Source organism: Sorex fumeus, unplaced genomic scaffold (genome assembly GCF_029834395.1).
Source record: "Sorex fumeus unplaced genomic scaffold, SorFum_2.1 ptg000009l, whole genome shotgun sequence".
Lineage (NCBI taxonomy): Eukaryota > Metazoa > Chordata > Mammalia > Eulipotyphla > Soricidae > Sorex > Sorex fumeus.
Window position 1 is genome coordinate 23,150,379 of NW_026606066.1, and position 17,345 is coordinate 23,167,723.

At 42.0% G+C, this 17,345-nt stretch overlaps 1 protein-coding gene across 1 annotated transcript in view; it reads left to right on the forward strand.

Moving 5' to 3' along the window:
* Window positions 1-17,345, forward strand: part of LOC130019802 (myosin-IIIb) — a 410,050-nt gene that overhangs the window by 102,556 nt on the left and 290,149 nt on the right. Inside the window, exons 5-7 of the mRNA XM_056110474.1 lie at window positions 11,610-11,714; window positions 12,278-12,377; window positions 16,514-16,590. Coding sequence (XP_055966449.1) covers window positions 11,610-11,714; window positions 12,278-12,377; window positions 16,514-16,590 — 282 coding nt within the window. The remainder of the gene's footprint in view (window positions 1-11,609; window positions 11,715-12,277; window positions 12,378-16,513; window positions 16,591-17,345) is intronic.

Genomic DNA, 17,345 nt, shown 5'->3' on the forward strand with positions numbered 1-17,345 from the left:
TTGTTCTGTGATCTGCTGCTCAGGGCCAACATCCTTCTTTGTGCCTGAGGTCAGTGATGTGATCCAGGAGCACACAGAAAGCCTGTGAGAAGCCCAAAGGAGACCCCAGTCCTCATTTCATCTCTGATGTCTCCTGTCCAAGTTTCCCACCTGGACCTGTGGGAGTTTGAGTGTGGGACAGTGGCTCCTGCCTGTCTACTGCGTGTGGGGAATTCATTTGTTAATGTTCAGATCCCCTTGCTCAAACCCATGCAAGGGCCCGAGGATGTGATGTTGCTGGGCCTTGCAGTGTGGTGATCTGCAGGGAAGCTGGTTTTAGCCTTTCTGCCACATCAGTTCCTTTCTCGAATCACAAGGATTTAAAGGGATTTGGTTTTCAGAACTCATCTTTCTCTGATTAGTTGGCAGGATGTTATATAACACAGTCTCCTGGTATCTTTTTTTTTTAATTTCCTATATCCCCCTCTGAGACTATTCAATTTTTGCTGTCTGTGAATCTATTGCGTAACCTTTTTTGTTTGGGCTACACCTCTGAGCTGACACATCCCTGGTTAGAATAACAATTTTGTTTTGTTTTGGGGCCATATCAGGTGATGTCCAAGGGTCACTCCGGGCTCTGTGCTTACAGATCACTCCTGGCAGGACTCTGGGATGCTGGGGATTGAATCTAGGTTGACTGCAAGGTGAATACCCTATTCATTGTACCCTACCCACTGTTCCAGCCCCTTGAATAACAATTTTTAAAATGGTTTTTCTTGATAGCTTGGGTTTTGACTTTTTTATTGAATCACCATGATACAGTTACAGAGTTGTTCATGATTGGGTTTCAGTCATACAATATTCTATCTTTCAACCCTTTACCAGTGTACATTTCCCACCACCAACATACCCAGTTTTCCTCCTGCCACTCCCTGCCCCCACTAGCCTGCGTCTATGGGGGGAACTTTTCTTCTCTATCTAAGATAAAACTTTTATTGGGATGTGGAAAGTGTTGTTTCCAGTCTCTGATTGTGTTCCTTGGTTCTGACAAACCTTCGTATTTAAAACTTCGTTATAATTTAGTATTGAGAGTATAGTGACTGAGAAGTTTTCCTTTCTGTTAAAAAAATCTCCTGACTCACAAAGGCTCTGCATCTAATATGAAAGAACTGGAACTTGCAAAAAAAGTCCCCAGTGCTTAAAATGAAGCCTCCTTGACATGAGAGGCTACTTCTGTTTGCTCTTTCCGGAGAGTGCTGGCAAGTTGGACACTCTAGCATAGCCAAGGCAGCCAGCATGAGCTGTGCCTGGCCTTGAAAAATGAGTAGGACCCCAAGACTATCAACTGTGCCATGTGCCAATGCCCCCTTGCCAACTGTTCTTTGCTTTTTCAATGTGACCATAGACAGATAATGAAGCTGCCCAGAGACAATGCATTATTTATGCTTAAGCAATCCAATATGTTAACATTGATACCTTTTGTGTATCGTTTCGATCCAAATCAAAGTTGGTGGTAAAGGGAATTGGATGGCTTCTGTTAGTTTTTTGTTGTTGTTGTTGTTGTTGTTATTGCTGTTGTTTGTTTGTTTATTTTGTCCCAGAAGAAGCCATTTTTGCTGGGTGGGCCAAATTGTATCTAAAACTTCTGATAGTCTTTATAGAAAAGGTGTTTCTAGGTGCGTCAACTTGGCAGGAACCTCAGTATATAACTGAGGACTGGAGCCCAGAGACAGTGACAAGCCCAAGTCACATGGCAGAACTGGAGGGTGTGTGGCACTGATGCTGGCCCAGGTTGTCTGGCTGGTATGCCAGTGAACACACACACACACACACACACACACACACACACACACACACACACACACACCCCTGGAAGACCATGATGAGCCACATAGTACCCTGGTCACTTTGTTCTCTCTGCAGCTTTTTTGTAAGTGCTTCAGGAGACTTACACAATAAAATCGTGATTTGTTTAATGTTGTTCTCTTTATCCTGTATATTAGAAAGATTAAATTTATGCTCTCTTCTAGCTGAATGTTATGAAAGGATTAGTAAGAAGCTATTACACAGCTATTCTAGACCATAGAAAACTATTATTAGTAAGTTCCTAAGATAATACAAATGAAAAACAAAAGCAAATAAAAATGTCATTTCTGAAATTGATTATTCATTTTGAGCAGAAAGCAAAGTTCTCTTTTATAACAGTCACTTATTCAAAAGATATTGAGGAGACACATGTTGTAGAGAATTTGAAAATTTTTATTCTAAATTAGCATTAAAAATTTGAAATCTTGTTGTCTCTAAGTGATATATAATAGAAACTATACCTTTAAGAAAAATACAACACAGATAAAATAGCATGTAATGAAGCATGAACTATCTTTTTTCCTTTTTTCTTCCTTTCAGTATAAATACTTCAGCAGACAAATACTATTAACTTCAGCATTAATTATATAGTCAACTTAAAAGAAATGGCAAGTTTTGAGTATACTAGTAAAGGGGACTTTAAATAAAAATAAACAATTCTCTAATTGAAAACCAGATAAAAAGAATTTGGTGAGGTTTGTTTGGTCTGATTATTTATGATGCCAGTACCTTACTGAGGACCTCAGACATGCAAGGCATATACTCCACCATGGAGCTACATCCTCAGCACAGAATTAGGGTTTTTTTTTTTGTTTTTAAATTAAACAAGTTTTATTGGATCTAGTGCCCCAGAAAATCAAGTACCTAGGAATCAGCTTAACTAAGGAAGTAAAGGACCTGTACAAAGAAAACTACAAAACGCTACTTCAGGAAATAAAAGAGGACATGAGGAAATGGAAAGATATCCCCTGCTCATGGGTCGGGAGACTTAACATTGTCAAAATGGCAATACTACCGAAAGCATTATATAAATTCAATGCAATCCCTATAAGGATACCCATGACATTCTTCAAAGAAATGGAGCAAACACTCCTGAAATTTATATGGAACAATAAGCCCCCACGAATAGCTAAAGCAATTCTTGGGAAAAAGAAAATGGGAGGAATCAACCTCCCGAACTTCAAACTGTACTACAAAGCAGTAATAATTAAAACAGCATGGTACTGGAACAAAGGCAGAACTGCAGACCAATGGAACAGGGTTGAATACACTGACATCTCTCCTCAATCATACGCTCATCTAATCTTTGATAAAGGTGCAAGTAATGTAAAGTGGAGTAAGGAAAGCCTCTTTAATAAATTGTGTTGGCATCACTGGACGGCTACATGCAAAAAAATAGGCTCAGAACTCTGCCTAACACCATGTACAAAAGTAAGATCAAAATGGATTAAAGACCTCAACATCAGACCAGAAACCATAAGGTACATTGAAGATAAAGTTGGCAAAACCCTCCATGACATTGAAGCTAATGGTATCTTCAAAGATGCCACGCCACTGGCCAAGCAAGTGAAAACAGAGATAGATAAATGGGACTATCTTAAACTAAGAAGCTTCTGCACCTCCAAAAAAACAGTGACCAAAATACAAAGACAGTCTACAGAATGGGAAAGGATATTCACCGAATACACATCTGACAAGGGGTTGATATCCAGGATATACAGAATACTGGTTAAACTCCACAAGAAGAAAACATCCAACCCCATCCAAAAATGGGGCAATGAAATGAAGAGAAACTTTCTCAAAGAAGAAATCCGAATGGCAAAAAAGCACATGAGAAAATGCTCTACATCATTAATCATCAGGGAGATGCAGATCAAAACCACAATGAGATACCATCTCACACCTCAGAGACTGGCCCACATTCAAAAGAACAAAAGCAACCGATGCTGGCGTGGATGTGGTGAGAAAGGGACACTCCTTCACTGTTGGTGGGAATGTCCACTGGTTCAGCCCTTCTGGAAAACAGTATGGACGATTCTCAAAAAATTAGAAATTGAGCTCCCATTTGACCCAGCAATACCACTCCTGGGAATATATCCCAGAGAGGCAAAAATGTATAGTCGAAGTGACATCTGCACTTGTTTGTTCATTGCAGCACTCTTCACAATAGCCAGAAACTGGAAGAAACCTGAATGCCCAAGAACAGATGACTGGTTAAAGAAACTTTGGTACATCTACACAATGGAGTACTATGTAGCTGTTAGAAAAGATGAAGTCATGAAATTTACATACAAGTGGTACAATATGGAAAGTATCATGCTAAGCGAAATGAGTCAGAAAGAGAGGGATAGACATAGAAAGATTGCATTCATCTGGGGGATATAAAGTAACAAAATATGAGATTAATACCCAAGAATAGCTGAGATCAGCACCAGGAGGATTACTCCATAACTTAGAGGCCAGCCAGGTATCCTAGAGGAAAGGGCAGTTCAGATAGAGAAGGGAGCACCAAATAAAGTATGTTTGGAGGATCCTCCCAGGAGGGGAGATGCATGTCGAAAGTAGACTATGGACTGAACATGTTTGCCACTCAATGCCTCTTTTGCAGACCACAACACCCAAAAGGAAAGAGAGAACACAGGGGATTGCCCTGCCACAGAGACAGGGGGGAAGGGGGGATGGGGGTGGGAGGGATATTATCCATGGTGGTGGAAAATGGGCACTGGTGGAGGGATGGGTATCTGATCATTGTATAATTGAAACCAAAGCACAAAAAATTGTAAATCTACAACTTTAAAAAAAATAAAATAAAATAAAGGGAAAAAAAATTAAACAAGTTTTATTGGATCACTGTGGGATCCAGTTACAAACTTGCATGATTGCGTTTCATTCAAACAATTCGCAAGCACCCATCCCTCCACCAGTGCACATTTTCCACCACCATTATTCCTAGTGTCCCACCCACCACCCCACCCTACCCCACTCCCTGTCTTTGTGGCAGATACAGTCTTTCTTACTTCTCTCTAATTTTGGACATGTGATTTGCGATACAGATACTAAGAGGTCATTGTGTTTGGTTTTTGGTCTACTTTCAGCACATATCTTCCAACCTGGGCAATCCCTCCAATTATTATTTACTTAGTGGTCCCCTCTCTGTCCTAACTCCCTTTTCCCCTGGCAGGTGGAGACGGCTTCCAAACCATGGTGTGATCTTCCTGGCCCTTATCTCTACTGTCCTTAGGTGTGAATCTCATATTATGTTATTCTGTATTTACTCAGTGGTTTTAAAAAAGTGTGTGTGCTTTTTTTTTATGTAGGAGTATTGCTATTTATTCAGCCATAGATTAGGTTGAGGGTATGAACTCCATCTTACTTTTTTTTTCCTTTTTTAAAATTTTATTTATTGAATCACCATGAGAGCAGTTACAAAGCTTTCAGGTTTAAGTCTTGGTCATACAATGAAACACCCGTCCTGTCACCAGTGCACATTTTCCACCACCAAAAACCCCAGTATGCCCCCCCCACCCTCCCCTTACCTATGGGGCAGATGATTTCCACACTACTCTCTCTCTCTACTTTGATTACATTCAATATTTTGACACCAGACAGACCATTATTATTTGGGATTTTACCCCAACACTCAGATCTGCTGAAAGGGCAACAGTAGACAATTTGTTTTCTATTGCTGGTTATGAATAACATATGATGTCGCACAGCCGCAGTAGTGGCTGCGTGATTTTGGAATTCCAAAATTTTAACAATTAAATCTGGAGGGATTTCTGCCAAAACCTGCTGGATTCTGATATTTGTTCCTGAGTCTCTTGGATCATGGCCATTAAGCAGCTTGATCAGGAGCCAGAGAGGACGGCGACTCGGGAATCTCATTGGGGCAAGGAGGAAAGGGCCGACTCCACTCCCATCCTGCGAGGCCCAGCGTGTCTCATCACTGCGGGCACAAACCTGACTGTCCAGTGGCCTCTGGAGAATGGCAGACACCAAGTCACCAGGGAGAACAGGCCAAGGCATGAAACTTATTCCCACCTGCGGTAGCCGGGCACTGGTAACCTATTGCAGGGACCGGACACATTTCTGCCAAAAGCTGCTGGGTTCCGAGATTTGTTTCTGAGTATCTTGGATCATGGCCGTTAAGCAGCTTGATCAGGAGCCAGAGAGACTGTTCGTGGGTGGCAACTTGGGGTCTCATTGGGGTGTGGAGGATAGGGCCGGCTCCACCTCCATCCCGTGAGACCCCCGCATGTCTTGTCACTGCGGGTCCAAACCTGACTGTCCAATGGCCTCTGGAAGATGGCGGCCACTGAACTGCCTAGGGGAAGCAGGTGGAGGAACAACACCCTTTCTCCCTTGGGGTGGTCTGGTGCTGGTAACTCTTGAGGGGACCGGACACATTTCTACCAAAAGCCGCTGGATTCTGAGATTTGTCTCTGGGTCTCTGGGATCATGGCCTTTAAGCAGTTTGATCAGGGACCAGAGAGGCCTTGCCTCCAATTATATAGCTGAGTGTGAGGTAGTTTGTGGGTGTGTCTCCCACATACCTAACTTTTGGCCATTTACTTTCTTGGTAAACTTTGCCCCAAGTTTTTGGGGTCTGGCCATAGGTACAGCAGCAATTTTGGGGTATCTGGAAGTCTGAAGGTGCCATCAGGCTACTGATGCACTTGCCTCACAGGTACAGATTGACCTGCTGGTAGCACCATACCCCCTGTTTTGTTTTTTTCTCTAAAGTTCTCTATTTAAGCTCAGTATATGAACCAAGGATAGGGGTATGGAGTGGAGAAACACTTATGTCCAGTTTTTGCTTTTATTGAAGACCAGAGAGAGATGGATCTAGACCTATCATTGGAACGGTTATACATGGACCATTTTTACCTACTCATTTTTGTGGAATGAATCAAATTCATTATATTAACAAATAAAGCTTATAGCATGATGCTGGTGATCTGGAACCTGGGACAGGTTAGTTTGAATGGGTCAGAACTTGTTAGAAAATCCTAAAATGGTTAGGCAGCAATGGCAGGTTTGTGTGGGGTTCTAGCACAAGTCCTAGGAACATGGTATAGACTACTTGGGAGGTGGAAAAGAAGGGGAAAGGCTATAGAATTTGAACATGTTCATGTGCTCTATTTGTTCATTCTTAAGCTGAAAAGAGTGAGCAGCTGAGTAATGGGAAGCCTGTCGTGCTACTCCATGAGCACAGGGCCCAAAGTGAGACTAAGATGGGTGGTGGAAGTCCAGGGCCCACTTTCTCTCAGCCTGTGAGCATCTCTCACCCTGACTGAAACATGGGGTTGCCTGTGACATAATTTTCATTTCTCTTGGTGCTAGTTAGTGTCTTTATCTGGTCTCAGCAAAAGAACTCAATATCCAATTGTATGGAGGACTAGGATGTTGCCTTGCCTTGGGAGAGGAGGCCAGTGACAACATGGTGCTTCCTAAGGATTCAGGCATTATTATGACCACCTTAACTTTGCTTTCTGTCCTTTATAGGACATAGTACCCTTGAAAGATATTAAGTTTATTGAACCAAACAGCCCTGTGAAAAGAAATTCTTCTCTATGTCAGATTAACATGCCAGTACAGAATCTATGAGAATGTTGGAACTTGGACTAGAATAAAATTCTGATGATTGGATGGTCTGGACTGTTCTTTAATAACATGGGGGAAAATTGATGACTTATTGAGCCAGGAACAATTTTGGCCTTGAAAGTATGACCATTTTAGCAAATACACATGGGTGATGGAATCAATATTCAGTGATGTTTTTGAAAAATAGATGTGGCATGTGAATGATTTTTCTTTTTTCTTGCTTTGGAGAAAATTTCTCATTACATTCAGGATGCATCCTACAGCCACGTTTCCTGAGTGCTAAGGGCATAGGGAGGCCCACGCGATGGAGACACACCTCTTGAAGTGTTGGCTGGCAGAGGGGGCGGGTGAAGGAGGTTGTACTGCCAACCCATGGGTTTGGAGCAGGCAGGTTGATTGCCTTCTTACCAGTCTCAGGGGATAATTTGATTTGATGCATTTAAATATAATTCTTTGTCATTTTTTAAAAAAATGTTCCATCTATTTCACTAAGCCTTTATTCTGGGTAGATAATTGCCAGAGCGCCCGATGCTTTTCTTTCTTGTGTCTAAGTACCTAGAATTTTTTCTCCATAACCCGCAGGCTGCCCTTTTAAACCTTTAATCAGCTTCACAGGCGAGCTTCCTCTCAAGGTGCCCCAGGCTCTTTAATGATGTTTCTGTGAAACACAGAAAGTCCAGAACACTTCAATTCTGACATTTGTGAACAAAATACGCACCACGGTCCTTTTGTTGTTTTTAAATTTATAGCTGAGTTGGGTTCTTCTCACAAAATGGCTGCCTTTCTCTTCTAGGTTCTAGAACGATGAAGAAAGTTTGCAACTTGGCTTGCGATATGAAATATTGCTGAATAGGCTCCTGTTGTGAGGGTGGCCACACACTTAAGTAGGACAGGAGAGGGACTAAAATGAGGTTTCAGGGGAAAATTCCAAGGCTGATTTCGTTTGGATCATCACCCAGCATTTAATTTAAATTTCTCTGGGTAGAATTTTAATAGTGCACTTACAATTCAATAAAGCCTGTGCTCTCCGAGGTGGGGCCAGGCTGAGACCTGGTTCTGATAAGGGTTCTCTAGTGCCTCGCATTCTCTTTGTATTTAAAGTATATGCACCACCATTGATATTGCTCCCATTTTCTTCAGATCTGTATTCTCTATCTCTTCATTTCCCATGTTTAGTTGGTCAGAAATTCCTGATGAAGCTAAAAAAAAAAAAGCCTACAGTATCTGTCTTTGGCTCTTCATTCTTATCCATGGACTATTTTGGACCTTGTCTCTAAATTGCTTTAATACTTCCTAGTAGGCATTTGGTACTGTTGTGTTCCCTAGTAGGTGTTTAGTACCTGTTCTGTTTGCCCTCTGATCTGCTAACTAAGCCATCTTTCAGAAACAAAAATCTGAACTGAGATACCTGCATTCAGCCTGTTTAAACCTTTCTATTCCTATCCAATGGTGTATCATGTTGTCAGACCACATGGGTAATAGTACTCAAGTTCATATAATTTAGCAGGAAAGTTCTGTTATTCTTCATCCCCACTTCCCTTCTCTACTCTAGGATCCTGGCACTTTTTATTCCCACAGTAGCAGAGTATATAGCATGCACAAGTACGCACACACACACACACACACACACACACACACACACACCCTGTTCACTTACCCACCTCCCTCCTTCCATTTTTCCACACCCCTTCTTTTGTACATGCTCTTTCTTTAGTAGAGACAGCACTCCTCTTCTTTTCTGGCACCTGACATAAATTCATTGTCCTTCAGACTCAATGTAACAGTGATAGTCTCCAGGAAAATGTCCTGGACTGTCCCCTCCTCAAGTTCCTCCACAGAGCTGGGCACGTTCTTCAGTGCTATCAGTCTTGCAGTGATTGGATTCTGCCTGCACTCACAGGTGAGAACCAAGGTCAGAGGTCTGAGTAAAGCATAAAAAGAGACAGTTACCACTAATTGAGAACAAAGAGTAGCTTTCTTTCCATTTTTCGTGAGCACTTTTCGTGAGCACCGGTCTGCACAGAAGAGACAACCTAGTTACTGGTTGCAACCTACTGACTGGTAGAGAGTAGTGCCTATTCACTTTACAGATTCCCAAACTCATGGAACCAGTACAGCCTTCCACTTTTTTCAGGACCTCCACTGAATCATTGCTGAGAGACCATCATTTTATCCTAGTTTTAAAGATTCCTAATGCTGTATTAGATTTTAGTCACATTATTTTCATTTATGGGAAATGGAAATGACAAAAACGTCAGCAGATTCAATTTCAGAATATCTTTATTTTTAATATGTGGGCAAAGTATTTGCTATGTAGGTAGAAGGGAATGAGATATCATAGAAAACATCTGCTCTCCCTTTATTAAAATGTTGCAAAGGTTCATAATTAGACTCCAAGAGATCTTAATGTATTATTATCTTGATAAAAGAGTTGTCTTCCTTTGGGAAAGGTGCTAATCTATGCTCCCCCAGATTTCCTTGCTTAGAAAAAGCCACTTGACTCAAGCAGTCCCAACCCAGGGGACCCACCCCCGTGGCCCCACCCCTGATGTATCCCTATGTTTATCAGCAAATCTTTCCCAAGTTGCCAACAAAGTATCAGAAGAAGCACAGGTTTCTAAAGCATGGTCTAGACATTTATAAGGACAAGAACAACTCAGAATCTGGTGAAAGTCCTGGATTTTCTTAACAGAAAAATGGAAGATGAATGTATAATCCACTACCTACCATTTTAATGTATTTATATAATCTGCTCAAAGCAGTTAAGAATTCTGGATTTAATATAGCATATGGCAAACCCAAACTGTGTCTTGTCTTGACAGAAAATAAATTAGTAAAATCTACCCGTGAAAACAAAATGGAACAGGGCTAGAGAGATAATAGAGGGATTAAAACTCCTGCCTTGTAGGCAGTGGACCTGGGTTCCTTCTCTTGCATCGTATCTAGTTCCCTGAGCACACAGTCAGGAGTAAGCCCAGATAATTGTGGGGTATGGCCCCAACACCCCTTCCTTCCCCACCCCCCAAAAAGAAGGCCATAAAGTTGCTGAAATCCAAAGGTAAAGTAGGAGAAGGTGAAATGTGCATATAATACAACTCCTCTCCACACTCCTGCTTTGGCAGAGCAGAAGCACTCAAAGCCGAGCGCAGAGGGCTTGTGAGGTCTGTGATGCCGCCACTGGAGTCAGGAAGGTTAGAAATGACCAGAATGCATTTTCGATTCAGTATTAGGGACAATCACCTTGTTTTCCATGCCAGTTTTATGTTTGAAATGCACATTAAAAAAGAGCACTATTGGGTTGGAGCGATAGTACAGTGGGTAGGGCGTTTGCCTTGCATGTGGCCAACCCGAGTTCAATCCTTGGCATCTTATATAGTCACCTAAGCACCGCCAGAGTAACCTCTGAGACCTCTGAGCATCGCTGGATATGACCCAAGAAGAAAAAGAAAGAGCATTACTGCCTGCCATAGAGGAACCTGGTGGGGTGGGGTGGGGGGGAGGCAGTGGGGGTAGCGGAAGGGATATGGGAGGAGTTATTGGTGGTGGGTAATGGTGGAGGGATGGGTGCTGGAACGTTGTATGACTGAAACCAGATCAAGAAAGCTTTGTAACTGTATCTTACGGTGATTCAATTTTAAAAAATTTAAAAACAAAAGAAAAAGAGCACGATTGGACCGGAGTGGTAGTACAGCCAGTAGAGCACTTATCTTGCACATGGTGGGCCCAGGTTCAATCCTTGGCATCCAATATGGTCCCCCATGCACCACCAAGAGTGATTCCCAAGTACAGGGTCAGGAGTAACCCCTGAACATTATACTGTGTGACCCAAAAAGAAAAAAGAAAGACAATATTTATGTAAAATGAAAAATAGCTAATCAGCTCTTTGAAATTTCTAGATCACAATTTGTGCTTTTTTGTTTCACTTGACAATGAAAAGCTCAGCTTTTTGGACATGTTTCCCTCACTCATGAATCACCCCTGTTAGAGAAACATTGAGAGAGAATGAAATTCAACCAAGAAACGGGAATTTGCAGTTTTGTTATTCTGACCTGGACTTTTGTAATTGGACCAGTTACTGGTGGACTTTTGTTCTTAATCTTTTTTTTTTCCTTTTTTTGTTGTGTGTGTTCTGTGCTCTCTGTTGACCTCTCCCCTGACAGCTCTGTAATGGGGGCTCTGTCACCGAGCTTGTCAAGGGGCTCCTGAGGTGTGGCCGGCGGTTGGATGAAGCCATGATCTCATACATCTTGTACGGAGCCCTCTTGGTAAGAATATCCTGGGGCTGGGAGATGTACAGTAGTACAGGCACACACATGCCTAGCACGTGCCTGAACCAGGCTCAATTCTGACAACACATTGTCCCCTGAGCACCATCTGGTATAGTCCTAGAGGCCCCCAGAACATTCACCTGAGTGGCCCAGGTGATTTCAGCACAGGCCTGAGTAGGGTTGAGCCATATAGCTGTCTCCTGGGCCTCTGGACTGACTGAACTGCAAGCCTGCTTGGAGAATCTCCGGTGTACGCCTCTCCTAAGTTCCCACCCACTCCTGCACACCTCTTAGGAACCGACCTTCTTCTAAAATAAAAAGGAGGGGGCATATGTCCCTTCAGCTGGAATAACAGCAAAGAGGCTCTTCATCATCACTTGGATTCCTATGGTACATTAATAATAGGAAAATCACTTGGCAGTATGCAAAGTTTAGTAAGAGCAAAGAGATATCCCTGTTGATGCACTTTTATTCTAGTCCTGTATATTGAAAGTAGTACAGTAACCATGCACGTTTCCACCTTCTCTTTCCGGTTTTGTTGGCGGTGGGACATCATTCAGGGCTTGCAACATTTGCACAGCAACCGAATCATCCACCGTGATGTCAAAGGGAATAACATTCTTCTGACAACAGAAGGAGGAGTTAAGCTCGTTGACTTTGGTAAAGACTGCTTGTCGTTTGTTTTCTTGATGTGTGCAGTTTAGCCTAAGGCGACAATCATTACAATCTGAGAAGCTGGGGCCTCTGCTGCCAACGGCTGAGAGACTCTTTCAGTCTAACATGCTGGGGGGAGGGGGTTACCAGATGGATCACCGTAGGAGATGCTGTTTGTTCATCTATTTTCAATTTTAGAAGCAATTTTATTAAAGATGGAAAATAAAAGTGTTCCAAAGGAAGAATTGGATAGAAAAAACTTGTGTTTTCAGAGAAAAAAAATCACATCTGAGGGGGGCAGTTGTCTATAATTTACATTTTGTTATTTCTTCTGCATATGAAAAGAGAAAGCTGTTTGGGCTTTCAAATGACTTTCTTTAGCCCTAGGCATGTTTATTCCCAGTGAGCAGAAGGTAAAATAGTCCTTTGGGTCTGGGAGCTAACATCCTTTTAAATTGTGATTATTGCAGCTACTCATCAGGCTGGTTGAACTGGAAGCATTAACGGGAAATAGAAGTATAAGAGGAAATTCATAGTAGTATCACCTAAGGCCAGAGAACTGTTCTGTATCTCCACTCAGCACACAATACTGATATTCACCAACAGACCTTTTGGTATTCCTTTTAAAGTTCATTGTATGGTTTAATTTTCTAAATGAATCCAACAACAATTATTACTACAGTTTGACTGTTATAAACAATGGGGGTGGGGGGGTGGGGGGTAGGGGATGGGGGGAGTAAACACACTGAAACACTTTAAAAAGTTCTAGATCATTGTCAACATAAAAGAGATGGATGATTTTGAATGTATATTGCTTTTTCCGGCAAAGAGTTTTGGTTAAAATGTGCCCATGAATCATTTATTCAGTTCAAAGATTTTTTTTCTTATTACACAAATAAAGTTATTTTATGTGGATTGGTCTATTTACTAAAGAGCAAGCAAAAAGGAAAAATAGCTGTGGGGCACTTTGTTCAAATCTGCTCCTTTTTCTCTGTAAGAAATGGTGTCACTAGAATGTAGTCTGTATGTCACTTTAGAGATGTGTTTTCCACACAATTCTGGGGGCAGTGTTTATGTTAGGAGGGAAAAAACCTAGAAAGATGCAGATGGAGATTAATGCTGATTTAGCCATTCGCAACTTTTGCCATTTGTCAAGAGGATAAAGGCTACTATCTAGTCACGAAAGAAAAAATTTCAAAAAATGAAAATCAGGGGGCTGGAGCAATAGCACAGTGGGTAGGGCGTTTGCCTTGCACGTGGCTGACCCGGGTTCGATTCCCAGCATCCCATATGGTCCCCTGAGCACCGCCAGGAGGAGTAATTCCTGAGTGCAAAGCCAGGAGTAACCCCTGAGCATCGCTAGGTGTGACCCAAAAAGAAAAAAAAAGAAAAAAAGATCAAAATCAGAGAAGTTTAACTAAAAAGAATCTTCTAACCAACATTGTAATGTAAGACTTGATATACTAGGAAAAAACTAGACAATCATTCATGGCGAGTTGTGTTTAGAAAACCCTCTTTGACATGCTAATAAAGATGGTACTAGTAAAACCATTCTCTAAAAATAATTACCTCTTTTAAAAAAATGAAATCTTAATACATAAACACCTAGTATTTTCATTTCATTTGTTTATTTTTAATTTTAAAATTTGGTTTTCATTTCACATTTGAGTATGGTAACGTTTGGATATTTGGGGATTGAGGATTGGGTCTCTTTCACCCAGCTGTGCTCAGGGATTATTCCTGGTTGTGTTCTCTGGGATCATTCTTAGCAGTGCTCAGGGAACCATATGAGGTGGTGGGGATTGAATCAGGGTTGTGCAAGACAAGTGCCTTAGCCCTGGTATTATCTCTCTGCGCATGCCCCTCCCCCACTCCCTGTGCTTTCAAAGGTGTGTTTTGCGCATCTAAGTGTCTAAAGCTCTTGCCCTCAGAGGTGTTAGTGACAACCTTTGTCCTTCATTTAAGGGTTGCATTAGAGTTGGTATTAAACAATGCAACTTACATGGAAATGCATGTAATTTATAAATTATTTTTCCATGTATTCTCTTACTTCTTAAGAGAATCTCCTGTGTGAGGTACAGTGAGTTGCCTTTATTTTCAGTTTGAAGATGAGCAAAGCCCTTTTTCTAAAGTGAGGTGGGCTGGTCCAGAGCAGGTAGTTTGGAAGAGGCTTACAGAGATGCTAATAAGCCTTCTCACTGTTCACCTTCTTGCCTTGTGCTACAAAGAAAAGAGCTGGCAGAGACACCGATAAAGTGCCTCAGGACCCATTAAAATTCATGTCTTCAACATTAGCCCTAGATATTATCAGCCAATTTCTCTTTCCATTTGACAAACACAGCTCTCTTGCCAGGTTTCCAGACTTTTAGGTAAGATAGGGCATTGAAAATTTTTCATGTTTCAGCTGAGGCACCTGTTTTTATTTTTATTTTTTCTTTCAATTGAATCGCCATGAGATAGACCATTACAGAGTTGTTCATGAAAGTGTTCCAACATCCATCCCTCCACCAGTGTACATTTCCCAGCACCAGTGTTTCCAGTTTCCCTCCCACCACCCCCCAATTCTGTCTGTCTGTCTCTCTCTTTCTCCTTTTGGACATTGTGGTTTGCAATACGGATACTGAAAGCTTATCATGTATATCCGTTTACCTACTTTCAACACCCCCTTCTTGTCCAGTGTGATCATTTCCAACTATTATTGCCATATTGGTCTCTTCTCTATCTTACCTACCCTCTGCCCCTCCCCCCCCAATACTTGTGGTAGATTCCAACCATTGACCAGTCCTCCTGGTCCTGTTTTCCTTGGTCTTGAATATTAGTCTCTTACTATTATTATTTTTTTCTTTCTTTTTTCAAAATTTATTTTTAATTTTATTGAATCACCATGAGAAAGTTACAAGCTTTCATGTTTGGGTTACAATCACATAATGATCAAACACCCATCCCTCCGCCAGTGCACATTCCCTACCACCAATATCCTTGGTATACTCCCCCTTTCTAACCCTCCCCATGTCTCTATGGCAGACATGATTCCCCATACTCTCTCTCTACTTTTGGGGCATTATGGTTTGCAATACAGACATTGAAAACGTCATCATGTTTGGTCCATCTACTTTCAGCACACATCTCCCATCCCGACTGATTCCCCCAGCCATCATTTTCTTCATGATCCCTTCTCTATTCCAACTGCCTTCTCCCCTCCACTTATGAGACAGGTTTTCAGCTATGGGGCAATCCATTTTTTTATATATTGCAAATGAGTGAAGTCATTCTATGTCTATCCCCCACCTTCTGACTCATTTCACTCAGCATAATACTCTTTATTTCTATCCACTTATAGGCAAATTTCATTCATTTTCCCTAAAAGCTGCATAGTATTCCATGTGTAGATGTACCACAGTTTCTTTATCCAGTGTTCTGTTCTCAGGCACTCCAGATTCTGGATTTTGTGAAGTGTGCAATAAACATAAAAGTGCAGATGGTATTTCTGCTGTGTGTCTTTGGGTTGGCACCTATTTCAAAAGAAAGAAATCTGAATTATTTGAGAGGTATACTAGGAGAAGTATACTATATCTGGGGTTGATCCTAGGTTTTGGCCTTGGATTCTAGTTTTGCTGCAATATGGGTAGGAAGGTTTTTCAGAAAAAGTTTATTCTAGTGAAAAGATAGGGTTTTAGATGTTTCTGCCCTGAGATTGGCAGTCTCTAGATTGGCAATTGAGTCTGACCTAGTGGGGTTTTTTTAGGGGAGGATGGTCTGGAAGCTAAAAATTGTTTAGAATTATTTAAATTTTGTTTGTTTATGTGTTTGGGAGACACAACTGACCGTGCTCAGGGCTGCTCTGCTCCATGCAGTGCTCAGAGGACTGTGTGGTGCTGGGGATGGAACTTGGGTTTCCAGCATGCATTGCAAATGCTCTGTCTGTCTATTTTCTGGCATGGTAGTCTTTAGTTGGGGAAGAGATCTAAAGAAGAATATTTTGTGACACTGGAAAATTATATATGGTCATAAATAAAGTTCTGGGAAACAGACACTCTAGTTGGTTCCTCTGCTGTCTATGGCTGCTTTCATACCTTCACAGCAGGGGAGATGGGGGAATTTGATACAATTGGCTGCTGAGTCCTCACTCTCTTCTCTTGTAGGCGTCTCTGCTCAACTCACCAGCACCCGTCTGCGAAGAAACACTTCTGTGGGTACCCCCTTCTGGATGGCCCCTGAGGTAAGCAAGGGGCATTTATTCAGGAAGTGGGGGTTGGGGGGTTGCTGGAGCTCTCGATCTTTTCTGTCTTTTTATGGAAAAATCCTGTACTTGCAGAATTTTCAGGGAGAAGAAAGCCTTTTGAACCACAGGAGTTCTGGTTTGGTGAGTGATGAGATGGAATCTCAGAGAAGCAGGGAAACATCTGAGTGAGCTCAGGGTACCTTCATGCCACCAGAAAAAAAGCAGCTCTGCTCAGAGAGGTGACCCTTTCAAAGGCCATGACTTGACCAGCTGACCCAGCCTTCGTGTCAGCTGGGAAACAAGGCAGCTCTGCACACTTAGTGAGGAGACTGAGACCTCCCCTGGCCCACAGAGCTGTGCTTGGGCCGCTCTGACTTTATTGGCAGGCCTACAGTAATTCCTCACATGAACTTCCTTGTATTCCTAGTAAAATGTGGAATTTCGTCCTAATTTAGTTCAGAACTCTCTGTGAGAAGACACATGTAGAAGCGTGGGGAATCTTCCAACAGAAGCAGGCATAGCCTCAAACCCCAGCACATCATGGCTTTCATTCTGCATTTTATCCCACAGTCACCTGGTCTGTCACTGGGGCCAGCTCGCTGGAATTAATTACATCCTTCTTTAGTAAAAGGAATCAAGTAACCATCCCTAGAGGGGTCTTTTGTTCTTTCCTCTGTGTGATCTTCCAGATGGCCTTCTAGCTCAGCAATCAGTTGGCACCAACCTGCTCAGGTGTCCTAGACGCCTCTGCC